The 27,201-nt window shown below is 39.9% G+C and overlaps 1 protein-coding gene and 1 pseudogene across 3 annotated transcripts; one reads left to right on the top strand and one right to left on the bottom strand.

Annotated features, from left to right (window-relative positions):
- The first annotated feature begins 1,415 nt into the window (after positions 1 to 1,415).
- Positions 1,416 to 10,595, top strand: LOC143861990 (chorismate synthase, chloroplastic-like; annotated as a pseudogene). Its single transcript, XR_013240113.1, has 13 exons — positions 1,416 to 1,647; positions 4,463 to 4,616; positions 6,939 to 7,015; positions 7,149 to 7,207; positions 7,341 to 7,424; positions 7,626 to 7,718; positions 8,434 to 8,514; positions 8,599 to 8,730; positions 8,847 to 8,949; positions 9,636 to 9,730; positions 9,810 to 9,875; positions 10,029 to 10,113; positions 10,210 to 10,595. The product of XR_013240113.1 is annotated as a chorismate synthase, chloroplastic-like (transcript).
- Positions 10,596 to 16,257: 5,662 nt separating this feature from the next.
- On the bottom strand, positions 16,258 to 20,832 carry LOC143860930 (patatin-like protein 6). Of its 2 annotated transcripts, none has more exons than XM_077371791.1 (3): positions 19,384 to 20,832; positions 18,763 to 19,051; positions 16,258 to 16,861 (listed from the first exon to the last, which is right to left on the bottom strand). In XM_077371791.1, the coding sequence occupies exons 1-2, from the start codon at positions 20,503 to 20,505 to the stop codon at positions 18,782 to 18,784; spliced, it is 1,392 nt and encodes a 463-aa protein (XP_077227906.1). In that variant the 5' UTR covers positions 20,506 to 20,832; the 3' UTR covers positions 16,258 to 16,861; positions 18,763 to 18,781. The 2 variants fall into 2 exon arrangements, with proteins under 2 accessions (XP_077227906.1, XP_077227905.1); XM_077371790.1 differs by having other exon boundaries at positions 16,258 to 16,850; positions 19,384 to 20,830.
- Between the last annotated feature and the right edge of the window lie 6,369 nt (positions 20,833 to 27,201).

Below are 27,201 nucleotides of genomic sequence, written 5' to 3'. Positions count from 1 at the left end.
CAATAGCCAAAAGTGACTATCCGTGTCATATTTTTAGGTCTACAAACGAGGTATGCAGGGGCATCTATGGGAGCAACACAGTTGATCTTGTAAAACATCATGATGGGACCACATGGTCTTGGGTCCTTTCCGAATGTAAAGGACTACAAAAATCAATCTCTCAGCTTTTCTTGGCAGAACCCTAAATGTGGGGTCATGAAGGCTTACAATTAGGGGGTGCAACTTTTGGGTTGGGCTCAACCCGAATCCAACGGGGTTCAACCCAATTTTGGCTCGGGTTGGTTGGCATTTCCTCGGATTGAGTTGGGTTAGTGTCGGGAAACGCCAACTCGATTTAATTTCGGGTTGGGTTAGGGTTGAGGCCTTGGCAACCCGATATGACCTGAACCCGACCTCCGCCCTCTAATTTTATCTTGATTTTCTTTGGGTTCATGTATTTTTCTCTCTTGCCCAAGGTGAATCGAAACCAACCCGACCCGAGTTGCACCTCTACTTACAATTGTCTTATCAAGGTTGTCTCCATGGCATTGGGCAGCTTTACGGTTTCCATTCAGATCAACGGATCTCATTCGGGAATGGGATAGAAGTAAGCCCGATAAGTGTCTTTTACATGGAGCATAAAAGTGACTTTCATTATAGATGGAGCCCAATAATTTAGTGTCCAACAGTTGTGGGTCCTAATTCGAACCATAATTGTCTTGAAGTCGATGCCTTTTATTATAGGAGGACTTCTAGACTGAAGGGAGCTCTTGCAAAAAAGAGGTGAAAGGGCTCTCCTATTAGCTGAACATCACCATAAAAAAAGAGGTGAAAGGGCTCTCCTATTGGCTGCACATCACCATCATGGGCTCTCCTATTAGCTGAACATCACCATAAAAAAAGAGGTGAAAGGGCTCTCCTATTGGCTGCACATCACCATCATGATGGTGATGTGCAGCCAATAGGAGAGCCCTTTCACCTCTTTAGGAGAGCCCTTTCACCTCTTTTTTGCAAGGGCTCCCTTCAATCTAAACTTCCTCTTATTGTAGAGGGAGCCCCATTATTTGGTGTGAGTATGGGTCCTAATAAGAACCATACATACAGGCAGTGATAAATCGACCCACCAAAATGATAAATCTAGGCAATTCGAAGAGGAGTGGAAGAGGCCCGTATCTCGATAATGAGCTAAACGACCCCCTAAAATGATAAATCGACTCCCCATGTGTCTATCTCTCTCCTCTTACTCTCACTAACCCGGAGGAGAGGAGAGAGAAAGACACATGGGGATTCGATTTATCACTTCCCCATACAAACCCATCAAAAAAAATAAGGGCAATACTTGTACGTGAAGTCCTTGTCGTTTTCCGAAAGAGGAATAGAGATGTGATATCTTGCCTATAGATAAACCCAAAGCTACTATATGGATACACCCAAAACCAAAGGCTGATATAAGATATCCGTCTCTTTCCTTCTCCGTCTCAGCTCTTTTCAATTGTTCTCCAAACATCTATGGCTATGGCGTTGTGGCTCTCTTCTAAGCCTTTCCTCAACTCTAAAAGAACCGACTATGGCTCTGGTCTAGGTTTTCAGCCCTCAAATCGCACTAGATTATCTGTTCCATCAGACAGATCTCCATTGGACGATGCAACAATGCTTCAAGAAAGCTTGGTGAGCTCTCTCTCTCTCTCTCTCTCTCTCTCTCTCTCATGTTCACACATTTGATGCATTTAAACCAAGATTTAATATTTCATTTGTTTCTCATATTTCGTCTGAAGTGTGAAGCTAGCGTATGATTTTACTTCTCTGGATTAGCTCACTGTATGTTTTAGGGAAATGATTTCAGCACTTCAATGTTTTGATAAACATGCGCTCCACTTGTTTGTCGTGTAGTATTTAAGGGCTTTAAGAGCTTTTAAAGAACCATAATATTCCTCTCACAGCCCGTTAAATACGCATGTTTATCAAAACATTAGAGCGCAGAAATCATTTCCCATGTTTTAATGTGAGATTTCTAATAGGGAGATGATATCAGCACAACCATGTTGTAATAGTTGCACAGTCCCAGCTTGTCTTTTCTTTTTTATTTGGCTCGTGAGAGTTTTTTTGGGAACAATGACCTTTTGACGGCTCTTTAAATACTAGAAGACAAGATAGGTGAGACACCATTTTCCTAAGCTCTAAGACCCAGATAATATCAAAACATGGTTGTGTTGATATCATTTCCCTAAGCTCTAAGACCAGATAATCTAATTTGGTACCTTATCCATATTGTGCCCATGTCTGATGCTGCACTGTCTGTCTCTCTGGGTATAGTGGTCCAAGTAACAAGTTCTAAGATATTGTAAGGGAAATGATATCAGCACTGCCATGTTTAGATATTTCTACTAAAGCATCTTGTCTTTTAGTATTTAAAGGGGAGATTATTATCCCCTCTCGCAGTACACATGCAGACCTTATAACATGGTTTGACGTGAACAGTGGGCAACTTTTAATGCTTTTTGACGTCAAATCACGTTATGGGGGGCGCATGCGTACTGCTGGGGGGCTTGTACTTGCCCTCTGGATTTTCATCTTGTGATATGCCTTTTCATTCAATCTTGTTCTCTTCATAAATCAGTTTCTAGCTCTTATATCATATATTCTGGGATCAATTACTGTTGCATGCTGGACAGTTGAAAAAATGACGAGAAAATGTTGAGTTTTGAAAAAATACGAACAAATGCTACTTTATTAAAAAAAGGACTTTTTAGGACGAAAATACCCCTCAACTTACTTTTATCTTTCTCTTCTTGGTTTTACCTTTTACTCTTTTACTTGCAGGTTTTACTCCGACGCATTTGTGTGAAACGGCCTCATTTTCCGGCGATAGAAGCCTTCTTCTCCGGCGAAACATCGTCATTTCTCCCGCAAAACCTACTCTTTTCTCCGGCAATACGTAACATGATAAGCCTGAAATATCATTCTCCCTCTCTCTCTATATTTCTATTTTTTTTTCAAAACTTCATCTAACATCATCTCCTTCTCTCTCTCTCTCTCATTTTTTAGGGTATTGAAAGGTTTTTTTTGCTTGAAGTGCACAAAATTGGACCCATCAGCCTTCTGCCTAGTCAAATCTTTCTCAAAAAGGGTTTCGAGATCTCCCCCTCTTTTTTTCAATGCAAAAATCACTTGGTCGAAGTGAAAAATGTGTTTCCTGTAACATTCGCCGTTGTGTTTTTCGCTTCGATTTAATTTTTTTAGGCTTCGAATAACTGGTTTTTTTGCTTCAACTAACATGTTTTTTGCTGGGACTAAAACTTTTGAATTCCAGTAACATTTGGAACTTTTTTGTTGGCTTCGACTATCACGTTTTGGGCTTCGACAAACTTCTTTTTTCGCTTTGACTAACACGTTTTGGCTTCGACTAAATTTTTTTTATCTTCGACTTCTTTTTTTGGCTTCAACTAACTTTTTATTTGCTTCAAGTAACTTTTTTTGCCTTTGAGTAATTTGTTTTTTGGCATTGACTAGTTTTTTGGCTTAAGGAAATTTTTTTTTGCCTTTCACTATAATTTTTTTTGGCTTCGACTATCATTTTTGGCTTTGAGTAACTTTTTTTTGGCTTCAACTAGTATTTTTTGGGCTTCAACTATCATTTCTGCCTTCAAATAACCTATCAATTTTGGATCCGAGTTACATTTTTTTAGCTTCAAGTAACCTATTTTTTAGCCAAACAGTATAAGAGGTGGGTTTCTCCCCAAACCCACATAATCAAAAGCCACAAATACACTGATATTAATTTCCTTTTGTAGAAGCAAAAAGACCTCAGCATGAGAAACCCAATAAAAGAAAGTGCCAAATGTCTAGATGAATGAGAAGATTATAAACCCTAAAAAAATATTACAAACCCTAGACTGAGAGAGGCAAAAATAAGTCCAATAAAAAATCAAAGTTATAGGATTACAAAATAGAAAAGGGGAAATACTTACAAAGATAATGAGATTTTGGATATTTGGAGGAGGAAAAAGAAAATGAGAAAGGGGCATCTCTAGAGAACTCCTTCTACCCTCTCAAGACAAATGGGCATATGCCGGTGAAATGACGATGTTTCGCCGGAGAAGAAGGCTTCTATCGCCGGAAAATGAGGCCGTTTCACACAATGCGTCGGAGTAAAACCTGCAAGTAAAAGAGTAAAAGGTAAAACCAAGAAGAGAAAGATAAAAGTAAGTTGAGGGGTATTTTCGTCCTAAAAAGTCTTTTTTTAATAAAGTAGCATTTCTTAGTGTTTTTTCAAAACTCAACATTTTCTCGTCATTTTTTCAACTCTCCAGCATGTAACAGTAATTGATCCTATATTCTGTTTACTTCTCTATCGGTGTTAGACTTGATATGTGTCATTTGCTAGTTTTATTTTTATTTTTGATAGTTTGCTACTTTAGTCTGCATTTCATTCTGATTTTACAAGTGAATTGTTTTTTCTTATATGTTTCTTTTGAAACACCAGAGATAAAGGCGGGTGCTGGAAGTTCATTTGGGACCTTGTTTCGTGTTACGACCTATGGCGAATCTCATGGAAGTGGTGTTGGATGCGTTATTGATGGATGTCCTCCTCGAATTCCCATTTCAGAAGCTGAACTTCAAGTAGACCTTAATAGGAGGTAATTCTTTGGCATAATTATTGATGGTAGGGCCGTGGTTTTAATTTCGGTTTCAGCTAAAATTTCAGACTTATCCAAAATCGAAATTTCGGGTGAAATTCTATACTTGCTAAAGAAATGCTGTTTTTTTGGGACGAAATTTCGGCTTCGGCAATTCCGTACGAAATTTGCTAACAGAATAAAAATTAATACTTTATAGCAAATTTTCCCGAAATTTCGACCAAAATCTGGTAAATTTCGTCGGCTTCGGTTTCGGTGTCGGTCCTCACCGAAATCCGAAATTTCGGAATTCGGTCGAAATTTAAAACCATGGGTAGGGCAACCAGTCTTTTCCTTTCAAAGTTACTTAAGTTTTTTGAGTGATGAGTGTTTTAAATATGACCTACACATGAATTACGGGATTTTTAAGTATAGAGTATGTTTTTAAGTCATTAGAGGGTATTTTAGTCCAAAAGGGCTAGTTTTTTGTTTAGCGTTTTAGAATTTTCTGTTTCTCTTTCTTTTCTTATATGTATGTATCATCAAAGCACATTTCTTTAAGCCATGATGAAATGAATGGATGATTGAACAAAGATTTTGAAAGCTTCTTCTCTTGTGTGGATGTGATGTCTACTCCCTGCCAACGTATGATGTCTTGATCTTCTGGTGCAATATCTAAGAACCGCTTGGTGTTATGCCTTGGGTTTTGGTTGGTGTGATTTCAACCTTGCTCTCTCCCCAGGAACAAAAACGTTTCTTTTCCCTTGCCTAAAACCTCAAAACCCTAGTTTTTTCTTCTTATTCTATACATCCCATCTCAGCTTGAACTCTGTGTCCGTTAATCTTTCCCAAAACCTTTGCCTGCACCTAGACCTGGCAAAAAGTGACCCGGACCCGCGGGTCCACCCAGCCCGCTAAATTGGTGACCCATTGAAATTTGACCCGGTCCGTACGGGTCCCATCAAAACTGGGCCACGCAGGCTTATCAAAAGTGGGCCATGCTTGGTAAACCCGTGGGTGCCCGTAAAAATCTAAATGATCCAAATTTTATATTGTGTAAGCCCTGATAGTCCCGTATTTTTCAGAAGGTACTGTACGGCCCACATCATAGGATGATCTAAACCATCCATGTGATGGAACACAATGTAAATAGGTTGTGCCCCAAAAATCATTTTCATAGGATGATCTAGCCCTCCGATATATAGAGGTTTCCAGAAAGAATAATATGCAATTCCTCCATAGATTAGAGGGCTAGGAGCATCCTATGGAAATGATTTTTGGCCACAACCTATTTACATTATAGCCTCTTGGTTTGGATCATCCTATAGTGTGGGAATAAAAACAGGAAAAAAAAAATTGGGTGATCTACGGGTCCACCCGGCCCATATGGGCGGGGTTTGGGTTCACAAAATAGTGACCCATAAGATTTCAGGTCATTTGTGACCCGGCGCGTACCAACCGGACCCGTACGGGTTGAAAGAAACCCGGCCCGGCCCACCCGTTTGCCAGGTCTATCCGCACCTTCCGGCATATGTTTGCACCTATCCGACATATGTCTATACCCTTCTAAACCTACTCGAAACCTAGTAGAAATATTTTTTCAATTTAATCACATATTTTAGGACCCAAAACCCTAATCTTTACCCATTCTTTTCACCCCTAACGTCTCTTCTATAGATCCATCCTACACCAATTTAGTGTCAGAACAAAGTATTAATCCATCCTTCTATGGTAAAAATTACAAGGTTGCCAGAGCAGGAATCGAAAGCGGGAATCGAAGAATCCTACTCAAGGTTGCCAGAGCGAGAATCGAAAGTGGGAATTGAAACGGGAATCGAAGCGGGAATCGAAGGCTCCCAGGGAAGAATCCTGCTTCCTTGAAAAATAGAAGTTCAACAGCCGATCGTCCTGCATCAGTTATTCTGTCACATACTGCTACAACTGTATGTAGTATTAAGTCTTTGTGTGAATTGTTTGCTTCATTGATTGTACATACACCTATGGAGAGAGTAATATTGTTTCTGGTGATCTATAGTTAAACTATTAGATGTTACATTATGTATGGTCAATAAAAGCAATTTAAGGCCGCCCTTACAATAAATAACGACAAAGAGACGACCCATTCCATCAGTATTTATGATTAATAACTAAAATTCTTGTATTCAAAATAGTATAGCTATTGTTCATATTTATCGATGAATATAGTGGGACAATAGCCATACCTTTTTCAGATTGTAAAATAACCAGTTACATTTGACTGATACTTAAAACCATGATTGCGGCATTCGGTTGCCTCATACCTTACCCGATTACGCCATCTAATAAACGTGTTGTTGTACCCAGGAGACCAGGGCAGAGTCGAGTAACTTCCCCTAGAAAAGAGACTGATACATGCCAAATTCTTTCAGGCGTTTCTGAAGGTTAGATCATCCTGGATACTCCATTTTAGTCATTGCCTCCTCGCGTAATCATCTCTCTTCTGCAAAACATGCATTGTATATGATCTTCTTCTCCCATCAACACAATTGAACTGATGCAAAAGATGTACTGCAGGAATGACTACAGGAACTCCAATTCATGTCTTTGTACCAAATACTAATCAAAGAGAACAAGTGAGTATGCCCTATGAAATGGTGTTTCTATAATATGAGGTCCTAACCCAAGTATCACATTATCTATTTAATTACTATCGTCATGGTGCTCTGTAGGCTTGAACCGTTTCCAATCCTCATTTAAATTTTGCAGGATTATACTGAAATGTCAACAGCATACAGGCCTTCTCATGCTGATGCAACATATGATTTTAAATATGGAGTGAGATCAGTGCAGGTACCCTTATTTTCCTACCAATCAAATTATGGTTTCATCATCAGGATTGAAGACAATTTTTGGATTTAATTGAAGCTAAATCACTAAATTCTTGGATGTGAGAACATAATTATAAAAAATTTGGATTTAATTGAAGCTAAATCACTAAATTCTTGGATGTGAGAACATAATTATAAAACATTTTTCATATCTGGAGTGTAGGGTGGCGGCAGATCTTCAGCAAGAGAAACCATTGGGAGAGTTATTCCTGGAGCTATTGCAAAAAAGCTCCTCAAGCTTAAGTCAGGAACTGAGGTGGGATTATTACAATGTGATTGGTATAACATCTTATGGAAATGATATTGGGTTTATATCTGAGTTCTATGCATTGTACCCTCTAATTACCTCAGATCTGAACATTTTCAATAATTAAATTACAAATTGAAACATCTAGCCTTATATGCCTAATAGTGTTTGATATTGTACATGCATGTGGAGCTATTATGCATGTACTAACCTTTACTACATGTGTGTGACTGCTGATATTTGTTTTTATATAATGTCTCAACTCAACTCAACGAAGCCTTTGTCCCAAACAAGTTGCGGTCGGCTAATGAATCCTTTAGAAATGTATCCCAGGGGCAATTTTGTAATTCTGTATTTTAGGCTATTGATAATATTGTAATCCACTCAGTTTTTGAAAACTTGTCGATTCAGCTCGAAACTCGGGTAAGTTGATGTTGAATGGGATGAACGAAATTTGAGTCCAAGATGGCCAGGGCCCAGGGGTCAAAGAGTTTTGGGCAAGTTTATCCTTTTCATAGACATTATCCGACAAGGTTTTCCGACTTTATAGCGCATAGATTTGTTTTTCAAAAAAGCAAAATATCCAAACCTAATGTGCTGTAAATCTGAGAAAAAAAAACCTGAAATCACCAATGCATCTACTGGATTACATACATAATCAGTATAAGTGGACTTGGTCACACATAACTGTTCTTTGTTTCATTTAATCTTTTGTGTTTTTCAGGTTCTTGCTTATGTTTCTCAAGCGCATAAAGTTGTACTCCCGGAGGGAGTGATCAACAACGAGACTGTGACACTTGAGCAGGTGCGTTAACAAATATTGGTTTTATCTTCTGGGGGTTTTCTAATAGTGTCGTTTTGCAAGTTAACAAGTCATAAATTCTTCCAGGTTGAATGTAATATTGTTAGATGCCCAGATCCTGAATATGCTGAGAAAATGATTAGTGCCATCGATGCTGAACGTGTGAGAGGTGACTCTGTCGGGGGTGTTGTGACATGTGTAGTGAGGAATGTTCCGCGTGTAAGACTTCAACCCAATTGGACCTGAATATGTTTCGATGTTCTGACTCTCTGCATGTTATGAAACTTTATTACAACAGATCAAACAATAAGAAGAATTGCCTTTTTTTATTTCAGGGGCTTGGCTTACCAGTCTTTGACAAGCTTGAAGCTGAGCTTGCTAGAGCTTTGATGTCAGTACCTGCAAGTATAGGATTCGAATTTGGTAGTGGATTTGCAGGTATAGAAAGCTGCTCTTTAATCATTTGTTGCCTTGAGTGACTATCTTTAGATGATATTTGTTGTAGTCTGTGGTTTCACATTTGGGTTCTAAACTGTTTGTGTAAACCTAAGATCATGGTATTCAATCGAACAAAGAGAATAAAAAGAATATGCCGTGATAACAAATACAAAAGATCTAATCGAAATCAATACTATTGATCTATTAGTCTGAAGATCTAACCATGCAATTAGACTAGAATACAAAAGAAGGGATTAAGAACTTATCTCGATCGGGCATGGCAATGATTGATCGGGTGGATCTTCTACTGCCTCTCTGTTCTGCCTGATCTCTGATCGGAGAGATCTCCATTGGTTAGGTTAGAGGATAGCAGAGACCAAGCCCATATTTATAGAAAAGCCCTCGTAGAGTTCCACCCACAGTAGAACTTTATTTGGCTTAATTTGGTTAACCAACTACAGTATCCAGACTAGTTGATGTAAGTTGGGTTACACTAACCATCCATGTCTCAATAGGGATGAGATGCCCCGATTACCCTTACAGTCTTATACCTTTTACTATCACTATGGTCAATGGGTAACTAGAGTCATTTCACGCTTAATCTCATTCTTCAATCTAGACCGTCGATCTTTGATCAATGATTGTCCACATAAGATCCTACACTTTGTCCATGTCAATTAATATAGGTGCGTTTATGACGGGGAGTGAACATAATGACGAGTTCTATACAAATGGGCATGGGAGAATCCGAACAAGAACTAATCGATCGGGAGGAATACAGGTAATTTTTTTTTCATATTTCCATTAAAATGCCAGTGTTTGAGTTGGATAGGCTTACATTGTTTTTCTTATGCGCGCAGGGAGGACTATCTAACGGTGAAACCATAACCATGAGAGTAGCTTTCAAGCCAACTCCTACAATTGGAGTTAGTGTGAATTTTCTTTTTGTACTGCATTTCTCGGACCTTTTTTTTTTTTCATGTTACACATTGAAAACGGCCTCATTTCTGGTTGCACCCTTTTCTTTTCTTTCTTTTTTTTAAATTTTGCTTGTCGGGGTGTTATGTGATGATTTGCAGATAAAACAGAGAACGGTAACCAGAGACAAACATGAGACTGAACTCATTGTACGGGGTCGCCATGATCCATGCGTGGCACCTCGAGGTATGTTTCCAAAATTTCTCTACAGAGAAGCATTCCAGTTTATTTTTTGTCTCAGAGAAAGAGATTGATGTGGAATCCTGTTTGCTGGTGTTGCAGCTGTGCCGGTCGTGGAAGCCATGGTCGCCATGGTTATTGTGGATCATCTGATGTTGCATTACGCACAATGCGAGCTTTTTCCCATCAATCCAGCCCTCCAGGAACTCCTTGAGATGCCAAAGCTTGAGGTTGCTGGACTTCTTATTTAGAGGTGTGTTTCCAACTTGCTCCCATAATGTATCTTGATTTGAAATCCTCTTTGTGCTGAATAAAGGGGGGGAGATGTTGTAATAATAGTTCCCCTTATGCTTAGAAAAGCAGGAGGGAGAGATGTTGTAATATTAGTTTGTTATGTATTGTGTCTACTTTTATGTATGCTGATTTCAAATCCATTAATGCTTAGAAAAGCAGGATGGAGAGATGTTATAATCTTAGTTTGAAATGTATTGTTTTGTGTCTACTATTTTAGGAGGCATCAAGAACACAGTTGCGTTGTAATAGTAATATTAGTTTGATAAACTGATGTCTCTCCGTGCACATTTCATAAACTGATAGATATTAGTGTATTGGGCTATATGTTTTCACAGCACCAGCTGTTTTGCAGTAAGCCCTTTCGCGGCTAACTTTTGCATGGGAGAACAGCCAGACAGGCTCACTTTTTAGCAGATTTTGTCTTATTCATTTAATTCATCTGAGATGGTTCTCTCCGCAGACGCAAAAATAGCTGTCTACAGAATTACCTAGCAAAACCCTAGATAATGAGGATAACAATCTACTTTTGTTTTATTAATACTATTCCATATTTTGGGGTTGTTCCCAATGGGGATAGAAATCATTGGATAGAGCTGTTATTGGGATTGATTGGATAATTTTGTATTGAAATTATATTGTTCGATGGTCACCAATATTCTTATGACAATGTTTTATGCAAGAATAATGGTCGACATGAACAGAGGATAACAAAGTCTTAACTGAGTATAAAATAAACCTGGCTATCCCCATGCTGTACAGCCCCTTTGGGTCTAGTTAAATCTCATATTTATTGTGTGTCATGTCTCGAGGAAATGATGACAACACCTTATAATGGTTAGGTGCCTCCAATTGGGTCGAACTGAAACTTTAATTTACTATTTTTCAGCTGTTTGTTTACACATGAAAAAGATAACTAGAACTGGTTCAATTTTTAGTTGAAGGGACCTTCAATTTATGATGATATCCCTCTAAATAAATCATAACCATATGATTTAACTCAAAATTGTGGAGAGATGTGAAATTTGACTCCTGATTTCTTTTTCATCATATTCTTCTTCTATGTTCTACCGATGTTACAATATGTATTTTGGACAACATTTTCTAAGAAGGTACTCTCTTATATATCATTGGATTTTTTTTACGGAAATGATATCCTCCCCCCCTCCTCTAATGGTTCCTGTGAGCATGGTTCATCGCTCGAGGATAAATTCACCCCCTTAACGTTTTTTCTTGGCCTTTAAAGCTTAACGGATAACATTGAAGGGGGGATTTTATCCGTCAGAGGGGGGAAATATCACTTCCCTTTTTTTAATGGTAAACGAGATTTATATATCAATGGATTTTTGAAAGGGAAATGATTTCTGCACTCAAGTGTTTTGATAAACATGTGCTCCACTTGTTTGTCGTGTCAGAGGATATTACGGTTCTCAAAAAGCTCTTAAAGCCCTATACGACAAACAAGTGGGCGCATGTTTATCAAAACATTGGAGCGCTGAAATCAGTTCCCTTTTTAAAATTCGGTTCTATATATCGAGCAGAGTATCTCCGGCTAATATTCCAACACAAGCTCTTGCAAAAGCTTGTGTGGTTTCTTCTACCGGTTAAATGTTTGAATATAGCACCTATGCCTTGTTGTTCTCTTCGTTTATCTTGCAATGAGACAGCTAACAAACCACTCAAAATGGCCAAATCGTGAGCATTAACTCACCAGTCAGTCAGTCTCTCACTCTCTCTCTCTCTCTCTCTCTCACACACACACACACCCCAACCAATTAATCCAAACGCTTAAGCTGTTAGAATTGGTGTTATTTAATCATTTATGCATCTCATATGTGGCCCTTCTTTCTTTCTTTTTTAAGAGAGGAGGAGAGGTGTACATGTTGCACATGTGGCCTCTCCTTTGGGTTGACCAGGCACGTCGATTTTTAATATCAAGTGTTGTTGGGTTTTGAACTCGGGACGTGTTGTGAGGCAATAGCTCTAATACCACGTGAAACAACCAATTACTGCAAACGATTAAGCTATCAGAGTTGGCTTTATTTAATCAATTATACTTCAACACACTCGGCATAATTGGGTGTCGCCTTGGGTAATTTTTTACTACAGTGCAAAGAATGATACTTAGTGTATGATTGATGCCCAAATATCTCACTGATTAGATGTTGATTGAATCCTTTCTATTTTTAACTATTGGGTGCATTAAGATGTATATATACGCTGGCGAGGGGTGTACGACGACAAGCCATTTGCCAATAAAAAAGGCATTCTCAACTAGTAGGGGAATAGTCATAGGGTGAGAAGGAGAATCTCGATCTAGACCGCACTCACCGATTCAAGTTTGAACTGGTGACCTCAACATCGAGATCCCTACATCCTAACTACAGGTTCACATGGCTCAATATCCGACATCAGCTTCTTTTTCATGTCGTGATTGATTAACAACCCATAAACGTGGATTATTCATGATAATAATAATAATAATCTATGTCCTTGTAAGAAGTTAGATTCCAATCATCAAGCAAGCAGAAGTGCTCGCCAACACACTTCTAGCCTTTTCAAAAGTCTTTTTAGGCCTTCTTTCCAAACCCTATCCTATACTAATGTTGGGATTAGAGTTGAGACTTTGCCCTAAGATAACTAGAGTTCAATCTTAAATCCTATATGATAAAAGTATGTGGGCATAGTTTTTTAAGTGGATTGGAACAGTTCAATGTCCAAAACATGCTATTTTTAAAGCAGAGAAAGATAAAGAAGATTCCCTAAGAAAAGGTAGACAGTCATGAGGAAACAGAAACTAGGTAATAATTGATGCACATATATAAAAACAATAGGCTAAGAGGCTATTTGTCCACATTACTCTACAAAACTCCAAAAGAAAAGGTAGGCTCCCCAACATTGAGAATATGGTTCACACCAAGCTTAGGTGAGATAGGAAATCCAATCCTGCTTTTTGTTATAAAATTTCTTAGTTTGGTAAGGTAAGCTAGTTGAGGCAGACCAGAACAAGTTAGAAGTCAAGACACATACCGAAAAAAGAAAGAAAAATGGCCATAACTCGTGTAAGAAAAAAGAAAAGTATTAGAGTAAGCTAGTTGAGGCAGACCAGAACAACACCGTTTGGATGCCAGAATTTTTTTGGTTCTTAGGACTTTTGTGGAATTTCCGCAGGAAACCCACGTTTGGTTGCTAGTTATATAGTGGGCAAACAAGAATCCCACAAACCAAAATAACCCCGCACGAAACCCAAAACTGGAAAAAAAAATCCCAGGAACCAAAATAATCCCGCACGAAATCCGAGGAACCAAAATAACCAAAAGAAGAACTTTTTTCTTCCCAACAGTTCAAGCAACCAAACAAAGGGATTTTTATTTTACCGGGATTTTTTTTTTCCACCATAGTCCGGTCAACCAAACATGGGATTTTTATTTTACCGGGATACTTCCAGGGAGTTTTTTTTCCCACCAATCTCCCAGGAAGTTTTTTGTTCCACAAAAATCCCAAGAACCAAAATAATTCTGGCATCCAAACGGATTGAATTTTGAGAACTGATTTTGAGTCAAAATTGATTATTGAACTTGAAATTACTAATTTCTAGTCTAGTAATCAGTTTTGGACTCAAAATTCAACACAAACAGGGCCTAAGAAACTCCTCCCTTCCAAATTAGTGAGCATGATATTACAGGAAGATGTATGCAACACTTGGGTCCACCACCGAGAAATCTATTTGATCAGAACCTTTCAAGCCGTAGGCCCCACTGGAGAAAATACACACAACTAAGTGGGAGAGAGAGAGAGAGAGAGAGAGAGAGAGAGAGAGAGAGAGGTTTCTTCTTGGGTATTCTCTTGTGATGAGAAATTGAGAGTTCTTTTTGTTTTATGTACGACTTAGCTACGTGTTAGTGCGGCTTTAATCTTCTCATTTATTTCTCATAATATAAGATCATGTTTTCGGACATAGATATCTTGGCCAAACCACGTAAAATCTCAATGTGTGCATCTTGTGGTTTGTTCGTTTCTATTACTTTGCACATTATTGAATTAGTTTTTGCTATTAAAATATATGACAGATAAAACCTGAAATGCGAACTAATATGACTATCCTAACCATTTGTACTATTTGACCTGTGGGTTAAAAATAAAGCTGTTAAGAAAATCAAAACATCAATCCAAATTCAGTGAGATGCCTCTTCAAGTTGAAGTCCCACAGAGAAAGATGCAGGCAAAGGACACCTAAACCTGACCCGTAGTTTTCAGTAGGGCTGCAACTTGGGTCGGGTAAAGGTTTTACCCGGCCCGAAAATAGCTTGGGTTGGGTTCATGTTTCTCGGGTTTCGGGTTGAGCCAAGTTTGAAGGGGCCCGACCCGAGTTACATAAGTTATAGTATGTATTTTTTTTTCTAAAACTTTGTACTTTAAAAGTGAAAACTTAAAAGTAAAACTCACACACGCACGCAATCACAGGGGCTCTTTCCATCTTCTGTTCGTTTCCCCCTTTTAGCTCTAAGGTTTCAAGTTTCAACTAAATAGTTAATGCACTAAATAATTTGTTGTTTATCTCATATGAGTATAATCATTTTCATTTGGTAATGCATTAATTTATTCTCTTTATTCTCTTTGGACTAGTTATTAGTTTATGCACTAGAGAGTTTGCCATGCTTGAGTTTTTCTACTACTATCAGTTGAGTTGCCTTGCCAAGCAAGAGTTTTTCTTAAAAAATCGCGTCAACATAAAAAAACCCAACCCAACCCGACCCGAGATTTATCATGGGTAGGGCCGGGTTTGGGAATCGTGGGTTTTCCAAGAAAAAACCCGACCTGACCCGCCCGACCCGAGTTGCAGCCCTAGTTTTCAGAGCCATATTCAATTGGGCGGCATCAGCATGAAATGTACATTACAATCTTATTCTCATGCAATTTCGAGGCACCTTCCAAATGGCACCCTTGTCACCATCATGGAACAAACCCATCGTTTTCGATTCAGGAGTGTCATGATTTTCTTACATCACGAAAGAATGAATGCCCATGTGTTGGTAGCATAGGTTGAGACATTAAAGTTGCAATCTTGAGGCTATCCGTAGGGGTTTCATTTAACTTAGTAAATATAACCAAAAATAAAAAGCACGCGCACAAAAAAGAAAGAAAGAAAAAACTTATATCACTCCTCTTTAACTCCTGAGATTAGAAATTAAGGTAGTGATCAGAAAAACAACAACAACAACAACAATTTTAGACTTTACGTGTTTTCACGGCCACCCATCATATAAATTCTCGTTTATGATATCACCTATAGAATATATAGCAACAAAGAAATTTTTATTTGTAATAGGCATTGAAAATGTTATAATTATATGATATTTTCACCCCCTTTCCAACATTTCCTTCCCCCTTTCTTTGTCATTCTCTGAAAAGGCAAACATAAAATTAGCGTAGAGTAAAATAAAATTCATGCTCAATTCTAAGTGGAAAAATAGAAATCAAATTTGTTTTTTGCACCCATTCTACATTGGGGTAAGGCTATGTTTCTTTTGACGTAGATGGGCATAGCACAAATTTTAAGTTCATTTTTAAATGGAGAAATGAGCATAAATTTTCTTTTACCCCCATTATCAGTCGAAAGAAACAGAGCCTAAAAAAAAAAAACTAAGCAGATGGAGGTGGAATTATCATTTCCCATATATGTACATAGAGGGGAAATAAAGAAGTTTGGTGTGACTATGATAATGATCCAATCGAAAGAACTAGAGCATATTTAACACTATTCTCTGTTAAATCCCGAGGATATCAATCCCTTTTATCTCTCATGGGTGTGGGGTCACACAAGGTACGAAAAAAGCTAGCATGCAGACACCACAGAAGTTAGAAGGCTTGAAGTCCTGCACAACAACAACCATCCCCTAGTTTGGTAACGCGGAAACAAAGCTTAATGAATACAAACATTATAAAGCACCCACCACCAAACATTACAATGTGACAATCATAGTAAAATGAAAATCCAAAGGGCCTAAAAGCTGAAAAAAGAAGAAGAGAAAATTACAATGGTCCGCCCCTCCCTCAATCCCCAACACTCTCACAAAACTCCAAACCCATTAAAGGCCTATCCATGTTGTCCAAGAGAAATGTCGGTTTGCCAAAAGGATCCCACCACTCAATCTCTTCTGAAAATAAAAAAGACCCCACCAAGAAAACTTTTTCCTCGTGGGAGGAGGACCATGACTTTTGGCAGGGTACCCTACTGAAAACCCTAAGAAAAGAGGCTTCTTCTCGATGCACATGAGCTAATTTCCTTTTGAAGGCAGATAGATTTCATTTTGACTTAAGAAAATCTCTTCGTTTCTTGGGGACCGTCAAAAGGAGATATAACATTGCCGGTTGTAGAGGGAGAAAAAAATCACATTGATATCTGTCTTCTTCTAAAAAGTAAAGCTTCCACATTACTCTGCTTTTTTCACCTGCAATCCCACTACCAGTGGTAAGTAGAATTTAGGGAGGTTAAATAAGTAAAATAAGACATAGTATATCATCTTTCCATAAAGAAATAGTACAACATCACACACAATATTTGCTAAAGAGGCGGAGGGGCTACAACACAAAGTACCTTCCAACTGAGACTACATACCTATATAGAGAAAATGAAGACCCACGTTACAAGGGAAGATGATATGTACCTAAGAAAAAATGAAGACCTGTACAAACACCACCCACCCTAAAAGGGAAGATGCATGATATGAACCGAACTTCTGAAGCACCACCTACCCTATAAGCCATCATTTCCTTAAAGCTTCAAGCATCATCTTCTTAAGCAAAAAATGAGCTTTATCTGAATTACCCAACAAAGAGGAGGGTAACCACTAACTAGTACTCAGCCATGGTAAACCGTTCAGGTTTGCAGAGCACGTTATTTTTCAATGTTAAAGTGGAATTACCTCGAGTGGCAAAAGAAGCCAGTGGTCCAGTCTCTAAACTCGAGACTGTAGAGACTGATGAAAGTGGGTCAAGGAATTTAGACAGTCAAAACCAAAAAGAACACAAAACCCCGAATATTGGAATACTTTTTACGGACTACGGACGGGGTCTCTCGAGTCTCGACAAAGCAACGAACACTAAAAAGACCTTTTCATTGGTTGGTTTAAATGAAGAAAATACCCATGCCTTTTCTGATTTCCCCACAATAACCAGAGTGCCCTCTGATTTGTCCCACAAAGGGGACTTGTTTGCACACCGACAACAGGGCCAACGGGACTTCACTGTCCCCTTTAGTTCTAGAGTGACCGGTTGTTTGGAAATGTGAAAAGCTCCAATGTGAAGGGGTCTCAAGAGAAAATGACATAAAGAACACCATAGCCCTACATGGGATTACGTGATCTTATACAACTCCAGACTCACTCCTCAGAAACCAGTACATATACTTGAGTTACATGATGATCGTTTCAAGCCGAGTTTGAACAGGGGATCCGCCTTTGCACTCGTTCAGTTTAATTCACATGTACTTCGGGTTGTCTCGAATGAGTTGGACTCGGGTTTTAAGATATCGGTGAACTGTCTCAATCTAGTCAAGTATTGTTAGAATATGTGAGATCTCTCACTGTTGGATTCGGTTGAGATTCACCGTTGGATCATCTCGGATGTAGATTACGCAAGTTGGTTAACGGAGTTAAATAGATTATGCAAACATATTTGATTAACAATCTGGTTAGATTAGAATATTATATTCTTGTCTTTTTCAAGTTTATGTTTACAGCATTCATTGATTCTCCTTGTAATTTATCAAAAATTAGTGGAAATCCCTAGTTTTATCATGTATTAGACCCTCGTATTCAATTTCAAGACTTTTCTTGAGTTCCAGGAAACTCAGGTTAAACTTGACCATCCGAATCTACAAGCAACCAAAAGTCAAAACCGGATTTAGGCCCAGTTCATTTAAGACTATGAAAACCGATTGTGAGTGCCAAACCGATTATTGGATTCAATTTTAAGGCCCTGTTCGTTTAAGATTATGACAACCGATTTTAAGTGCTAAACCAATTATTGAACTCAAATTTAAACGTAGTTTTGAGTCCAATACTCGGTTTGGCACTCAGAATCAGCTGTCATAATCTTAAACGAACAGAGACTAAACATAATTTTGAGTCCAATAATCGGTTTGGGACTCACAATGGGTTGAGATAATCTTAAACAAACAGGGCCTTAGTGTAGATTTTCTTTGTAAAATCTTTTCTTTTGATGGATAATCTGGGATTGAACCCACAAAACCCCACGGTTGAAACATAAAGCAAAGTCTAAGACATGGCAGTTCAAACCTAAGATGTGAAAGAGCATTAAAAACAGAAGCCAATAAATGGGGGATTGGAAGAAGCTACTTACTTTCCACAAATTGGGAGATCTAAGTTGGCTTTGGAGTTACTTGCTTGAATGCAACAGTGGGAGCAATCCTGCAACTCCTCCTCTGATGCTCTAGTACTAGTTCTCCAGCAAACCAATCCAGCTTCTCAAAATTCGTCTGCTCCCCAATCCTCTTCCCTCCAAATAGCACAGACTCCACATTCTTCTGTTTAAGCATCTCCTCCGCAACTCCAATTAGCATCTTCACATTGGTAGGACTTGGGTCAGAGTCTATATTGGCCGCACATCGGCCCAGATTGGGCCCGTTTGCCTGTGACAATTGCAGGTGATCTTTACTTCAGCAATTCATAAAACCAAATCTAATAACTTCTTTAATTTAGTGGGTTATTCTATTATCACTGTGGGTACAAGAGCAAGGAGGATTTTTTTCAACAAATCCAAATGATTCAATTTGAAGAGTAGGAATTGTTGATTTCTTCAGACTAAACATGTCAATCCCAGTCGACTCCCAAACTAAAAATGAGATTATTTTATTTTCTGGTAAAACGAATAAACAACCCAAAAAAAGCCCCTTCTCCTCACCCTTCGATTTGTGGAGGTTAAAAATAGACAGATTTCTGGTAAGTTAGACATGAGACAGACCTGAATTCGGACATAGTTACTACTCCGGCTCTGGCCGAAAGCCATGGCTACAGCATGGTCCACCAAATCAGCAGCACTATCTTCAGCAATCCTCGAAATGGGCTTAGCCCATTCCTTACCCTTCCAACCTTTCACCTCTTCAAACTCATAACCCCCATCAAGAAACTGACCACTACCCAAAGACAACACTAAAAGATCCTCCACCCCTCGCACGAACGGGAACTCCTGCTTGTTATGCAGCACGTGCGTAATCGCGGCCCCCGCCGGATTACTCATCGCCAGCCCTCCATCCACCGCCAAACACCTCGTCTGACCGTCTACTGACCTCATCGCCACCGGCTCAAACTGAGCCGGCTCAGCCGCCGTGGCTCTACACACCTCCCATAGCCTAAAATCAAAACTATCCGTCTCCAACGCATCGGCTCGCGAGAATAGAAACGGAGCCGAGCTGGATAAATCATAGCACGGTATTAAAACCGGCTTCAACGTGTCCTTCAGTGTCAGATTCCGTCCATTCTCAGTGAAAATCTCTTTCATCGCTCTCACCATTCCAGCAGTCCCGGCGCCGGAGTTCGCGCCTTTAAATAGTCGCCGGAAAAAGTTTCCGGTACCGGAAGCAGACGACCGGAAGAACCGGTTCCCTTGCTCCACCAAGAACTTCCACGTGTCTTCTGCTCGGAAAATCGGCCTGTTTCCGGCTTTGGTGGAGAAAAGCATCGCAGTGAAAATACCGCCGATTCCGGTTCCGGCTGCGACGTCGATATAATCGGCGATTCTCGCATTCGGATCGCCGGATTTTGTCCTGAGAGCTTGTTCGAGATAAGCTAGGGCTTTTCCTGATACAATCCCTCGCATTCCGCGTCCATCAATGCTGAGAATGCATACCTTTCCTCTCTGATTCTTGATCGCTCCGACTCCGTCTGTATCGGTAGCTGTTGCCGGAGCTCCGGTGTCGGCATCGGATTTTGTTTCAGGTGTTGGCGGAGAGATCTGTTTGGGGATCCAGAGCTTCTGATCGTCATAACCAAAGAGGAATTTGCTCTCGAGAATAGAAAAGATTTCATAGCTGAGCTTGTCTGTGTCTATGCTTGGTTCTTGCATTTCAGATGGATTACAGGCCATTTTCTTTGACTTATTAAGAATTTCTCTCCTTTACATGCTTCCTTTTAAGATTCCACCTTTGAATTTCATCTACAAGAACATTTTTTGCAGATCTAGGTCTTGATTATTTAATCCTACCAAGATTTTCTCTTAAGATTCACCTGTTAACACCGAAAAAATCTTCTCCTTCTCTCCCCCTTCTCTCTTTCCTTTTTTTAGCTTCGAATCCTCTTGGCCTTTTTCTACAGAGCACGCCAAACTACCGCGAGATAAAAACGTACTGCTGACGAGGCAATATTGATGCTGTAGTGTTTCAGAGCATGTCTGCTCGCGTTAAAATCTCCAATTTTCAGGCCTTCACATTCTCTCTCTATCTCTATCTCTCTTATAACTAACCATGGTTAGGAGTCTAAGGTCACCGACGTAACCTGGTCAAAATGTGGTCCCGGCATCTAATCCGACGGCCAAGATTCTTCACCTGTCGTGCTCGCGATGATCTTCGAGACAGAATGTAACGGTCGAGATTCACCAGTCGTGCTCTCGAGTTCAACGTAGGAAGTTTTAATTCGCTGCCGCCATCATCGTTACGTGTTGGGTCGAAAAACGGTTCGTTAGGAAAATGGTGCGCACTAATTATGAATTTTTTTTTAGGACGAAAATACCCCTCCGTTGCGGTAATTGCGGAGCGCCCCTAGCTTTAAGTATGTTTGTGAGTTTAATCGCCACCGTTAATAAGAAGCGTCTTAGCATTTAATAACTCGATTACCTAAAAAGCGAATTGCATTACGTCTGCCGTCAATCACGTTGAAATTATATTTTTGACTCCGGTTAGTGTCAGAGGTGTGAAAACTGAAAAGAGTCATAGACCTGGCCAACGGATGGGCCGGTACTGGTCGGGTTCCCGACCCGTACGGGTCCGTGTAAAAAATGACCCGTAAAATTTACGGGTCACTAATTGTGAACCCGGACCCCACCCGTGCGGGCCACCCAGGTTTTTTTTTTTGCTGGTCTTATTCACACACTATATGTGATTCCTACATAGATCAGAGGGCTAGGACCATCCAATGGAAATGATTTTTTGGGCTCAACCTTTTTACGTTATTGTCCATCACATGGACGGTTTAGATCATCCTAAGATGTGGTCCGTACAGTACAATCTTAAAAGTAAGGGATTATAAAGGCTTACACCATATAAAAACTAAATCATTTGGGTTTTTACGGGCACCGGCGGCGGGTCCACCCAACCCTGCCCAATTTTGACATGACCCGTACAGGCCGGTCAAATTTCAAACGGGTCAATAACTAGTGACCGGGACCCGTAAGTTACGAGCGGGTCAGGTCGGGTGGACATGCGGGTCCGAGTCACTTTTTGCCGAGTCTAGAATAGACCGGAGGCGAAGAGTCAATATATAAATCCAAAGGATCCGGATGGACAGCATTCAGGTACGGTAGCTGGATCTGAATTTGTTCATTGGTTTCATTATAGTTGGGTCTGAAATTATTTTGGATGGTGACTCAGCCACAAAATCAAATAGAGAACGCCCTAGATCCGAATAACGGAATAAGGGCACCAATCTAAAAAAAAAATTACCCTTCATATTTTGTTCACTTATATGTTTATTCATGGAGGAGACCAGCATTAGATTTGCTTGGAACTAGCCTCGTTGGATAGTGGTAAGTCTAGCTTCGTTGGATAGTGGTAAGTCGTGTTTCGTTCTCAACCTCGTTAGTAGGGAGTGGCATTAGATAGAGAGGAGAGAGAGAGAGAGAAGCATCATTCTTAAGAAATCCAGGCAAAAAGGCACCATTTCTTAGGTTTTTTACTTGGATTTCTTTAAAAGGAGATGAGGGTGACACATCAGCAAACAAGCAGTGATTAACCAAGAGATGTCTTGTAGTCTCCGGGGATTTCACTGCTATATTGGCAACCAAAGAAGGAGTTTTAATGATGTGGCAGCTAAATGCCAAGGAAAAGCCCTAAGCCATCCCGGCTTTTGTGCAACCAAACAAATAATAATGGTGTTCAACTTAAGTTGGACCTAGGAAACTCCGAAGGACAGTCCGGTTCGAAATGGATTGTGACCTAGGGTTGGAAACTAGGATCCCAAAAAGAATATCCGATAGACACAGGGATTTGAATGGAATGAGACCAAGAATAGTGCTTTTTGCTACACAGGGAATCCTCTACGTACGTTTAATCGTGGCTTTTAAAATTGTGGAGCCACCCCTCATGGTCCACATTCCCAAGATTGAATCCATAAGAATACTGTGCCTCCGAGCTTAAGAACGGTAGAGTGCAATGTTTTATCTTAATAGAGAAAAAGACAACAACACACATGCAACATTTAAATGTACTTTCATTGGATGCTTCGTATGGTCTAATCCTATGCTAATTTTGGTATGGCTTATCCATGAGGGGCCATTAGGAATGAAAAAACGCTCGGCTATGCAACGTTGCGTAGGAGGTTCCTGCGCAACGCATTAAAATACACAGTAAAAGCGGGGGTGTGGCAATATCAATTCCATTGTTTGGTATTTTTCACACCCTGTGTTTGATATTTCCACACCCCATGTTTCCTCTTTATTTTATGGCGTTGCGCAGGAGGTTCCTACGCAACGTTGCAGAGCCAAGTTTTGTTCATTAGGAATGGCCTAATCGGTGTAAAATTGCCATCTAGAAACATTTCTGTTAAGGTAGAACCAAACGTCAATGAGCTAGAAAAAACCCACTACAGGGACATCAATGCTCAAGGAGGTAAGAAGTCAAAAACCTTTGACACCGATCTAGTTACTCTAGCCAGTGCTAGACGGTCTGCCCCTCCATTCACCGATCTCAAGACCTGATGGAAGCGAACTAAATGGCCCTTCACACAGCTCAAGATCTCATCTATGAACTCTGAGAATCTCTAGGAATGTGAAAAGGACAGGTCCTTACCCAGAAAAAAGATTAATAATGTATTTTGAACACATAAACAAACGGGAAGGGCCGTTAAGAACATCCAACACATTGAATCTTCCCCTCATCAAACAAAACCTCTTTCATGGTACGATCTAAAGGGCTGACGGTAGCCCACAAGATCAACAGTCTTGATTGCACATTCACTTTCTGGCTTTCTTCTCCCTCTTTCGCCGTACATTCCGTTCAAACGCGGTTAGTTCGACGAACGGAATATTGGTAGTCTCCGTTGGGATTTTGGATAACGAGATTAAAAGTTTTAAACCCCAATAAATAAAATTGTGTGGTGATAAATTCACAGCCTCTGTAGGATGATTCACATCACTGTGAACGTGAATTGACGTCAAAAGGTGTTAAAGTCTGACTTTTTTTTTCTTTTTTTTTTGACGCTTTTTGACTGTCATTGCTAAGAGGATGTGAATCATCCTACAAGGGGTGCGAATTTATCATCTCCCCTAAAATAAAATAAAATAAAATAAAGGAAAACACTTTTGAAAACGGGACTCCGTGTGGAAAATTAAAACCCACGCGTGCATTAACCACTTTATTCCCATGACCCAGCAAACATTCGGCTAAAAATCAGCCCAATCATTGCCCAGCCGTACGGCTATAGATATTTTACACGTGGCAAATCTAATTACTGCCACGCGTCGTGATCTTATGCATCCATATATTTATGGCTTTTTTAATAGCAAAGTGACCTGACGTTCAATCCATTCCGTCAATCACGGCTTTTTCTTTAAAGTTGACGAGTCTTGAGTGAAGAGGGAAAAGGGACCCGCAGAGAGGGATGGTGGGTCCCTCTTGGCTCACCACCGATTCACATTGGTGTGATTGGTGGGGCCCTCTTGCAATACATGAACAATCCGTATTGTCTTGAGTCTCATGGATGAACCTTGAAGAGGACATAACAAAGAGAAAAACAGAGGGAAGTGAAGTGATACATTCTCCCATTTTCTTTCTTGGCCAAGACTCTCTCGTGTGTTAATGGATGCCCCCGGTAAGAAAAAGGGGGTGAATATATCATTTACCAAAAACGAGACTGTACATCTGGCGAGGAGGACGTCCACCGTCCAAACTTCTTACAAATAATAGTGGTAGAAATGGGACCATGACATGTACAAGACCGTCTCAACTTGTGGGTGCAACTGGGGTCCATGTTTGGGATTGAGTATTTACGATAGAATCTGGTCTTGTTGATTCCAATTCAATTTTGAGCAAAAATCTTAATACGACCCAACCCAAATTGAAGAGGAAGATATGACAAGACTAAGACTAGCCCTCTCATCCGTAGCTGACCCTAACTTTGTCGCATATGTCGGTATCTCCATAACGGTGTTACTCCTCAATCCTCATCTCCCTCTTTTAATCGATGTGACAGAAGGGTCAAATCCCCATTCCCCCACCCACACTGTTAGAGCCAGAAAAAAAGGGGAGTTAAATGGGTACCCTTAAAAAAAATTTGTGCACCACTAGGTTCATGTCGGAGGACTATTGGCCTAAACAATAAGGCCCTGTCTGTTTTGAATTGTCAAAACCTCCTGTGAGCCCAAAACTGATTATTGGACTCAATTTTATGTTTAATTGTGGACTCGGTTTCCGAAATCGAAAACAAAACTGGGCTTAAACATAAATTTGAGTATGATTAAAAGCAAGTGTTTGTATGCTAACTACAAATTGGAATGTTAGAATCGACCAGTGATCGCGGGTTTTGCTTCATAGCCCATTCATATTATTATTAATGCTCGAGCAATAAATGGTTTTGATCGTAGAGCTCGTGGCCCACACATATACTTTCTCCCGCTTATGTGTTATCTAGTGCTCATCGTGGAAGAATCCTCACCAATGTACTGTTAACCTGAGTAAACAAAATGATTAGCGGAACATTACCTCCAGCCATAGCGATTAGATCTTCACACTACTGACAATCCAATCAGTTGATTGTGCCGCTCCTTCATCTGTAAGGAGATGCTTTTGATCTTATGAAGGACTTATGGCTAGATTGATGGAATCACATGTAGAATGGGGAAATGATAGTGCCTACTTGGTGCCCACATTGTTCAAAGATCCAAACCGTTCATTTGTCGGTCTTTCCCCCAAATTTTATCTCTAAACGTGGTTAGAATCATCCTTTAGCCACGATTTTTTGGTGGAAAGCTTATTTAAATCAAGCTCAATAGAGAAAAGTACGGTATGTGGGCCGATGTTTAGTGAAAATACGGAATTGCGGGCACCTTTTAAAACAAGAACATAAAAAGGGCTAAACTTCAAAATCGGGTGGTCAAAAGACCCTGATACCCTTAGAGTCTTCCTTTTTCATTAATGCCTCTTAAATTGGCCCGATTCACAAGACTTCTTTTGGTTCATTTAATTGTGTATTTGAACTGAGAGAACCTTGGGTTCGTTTCTATCTTGGCCGTCGAAAATAACTAGAGACAGATGGATCTTGACACGTGTTGGAAAACTTTTTGGAACCCCGACATTTTTGTACTTTTTGGAACACTGACGTTATCTTTTCTCACTTATCTTTTGGCTTAGAATGGTAGATGTTATCTTTTCTCACTTATCTTTTCAACACGTGTCAGGCATCCATCCGTGTTTAGGTATTTCCGACTGCCAAGGTAGAAATAATGGGTACACCGGCTGAAATAATGGGTACGCCGATGGAAATAATGGTTACAGAGAGGGAAATAATGGGTACGCCGGCGGAAATAATGTATACGCCGATGGAAATAATGTATACGCCGATGGAAATAATGGGTACGTCGGCGGAAATAATGGGTACGCCGATGGAAATAATGGCTACAGAGAGGGAAATAATGGGTACGCAGGCGTAAATAATGGTTACGGAGAGGGGAATACCCGCTGACGAAAATAATGGGTACGCCGATGGAAATAATGGTTACAAAGGGAGGAATAGGAATAGTACGCCGATGGAAATAATGGTTATAGAGAGGAGAATAATGGGTACGCCGTTGAAAATAATGGTTACAGAGAGGGGAATAGGAATAATGGGTACGCCAGCGAAAATAATGGGTACGGCGATGGAAATAATGGTTACAGAGAAAGGAATAATGGTTACAGAGAGGGGTATTATTACAAGACGCCATCGTTTTATATTGATGTCCACGTGTCGTGGATCCGACCGTCTATTCATATTGGCGACGACCAAGATTCAAAGGAACCCTAGGACTCTGGGTTCACAGAAAGATTTCAATCCAAACTAAATCGACTATGTATAGAGCCGCTAGCATTCCAAAAAGTTTTTCAACACGTGTCAGGCATCCATCCGTCTCAAGGTATTTCCGACGGCCAAGATAGAAACGAACCCAAGGTTTTGTGACTTTTGTCGGTTCAAATACCAAACGAACCAAAAGAACCTCGTGAAACACGCTAATAATGAAAAATGAGGCTGAATGACGTTTCTATTGATGTCAGAAGGGTATCAGGATCTTTTTCCAACCTGATTTTGAAGATTAGCCCTTTTCGTTCTTGTTTTAAAGGTGCCCGCAATCCGTATTTTCACTAAACATCGGCCTACATTCCATACTTTTCTTAGCCCAATAAGAAGAAGCTGGGCCAAAATGATTTCTTGTTTTTGAAAAAAAAGTACGCTTTATGTGGTGTCTGAACATAGATTATGTTTTACTGAGAAATTATATGATGGGTAGCTGTACAGACCCGCATTTTTCAAAAGGTACTGTACGACCCATTCCATAGGATTATCCAAACCGTCCATTGGTTGGGCCACAATGAAAATA

The sequence above is a fragment of the Tasmannia lanceolata genome, unplaced genomic scaffold (assembly GCF_043159265.1).
Source record: "Tasmannia lanceolata isolate RefF3 unplaced genomic scaffold, GAP_Taslan_0.1 ptg000037l, whole genome shotgun sequence".
In the NCBI taxonomy this organism is placed as follows: domain Eukaryota; kingdom Viridiplantae; phylum Streptophyta; class Magnoliopsida; order Canellales; family Winteraceae; genus Tasmannia; species Tasmannia lanceolata.
The sequence above is the reverse complement of the archived record's forward strand: the minus strand, read 5'-3'. Positions and strand labels throughout refer to the sequence as shown.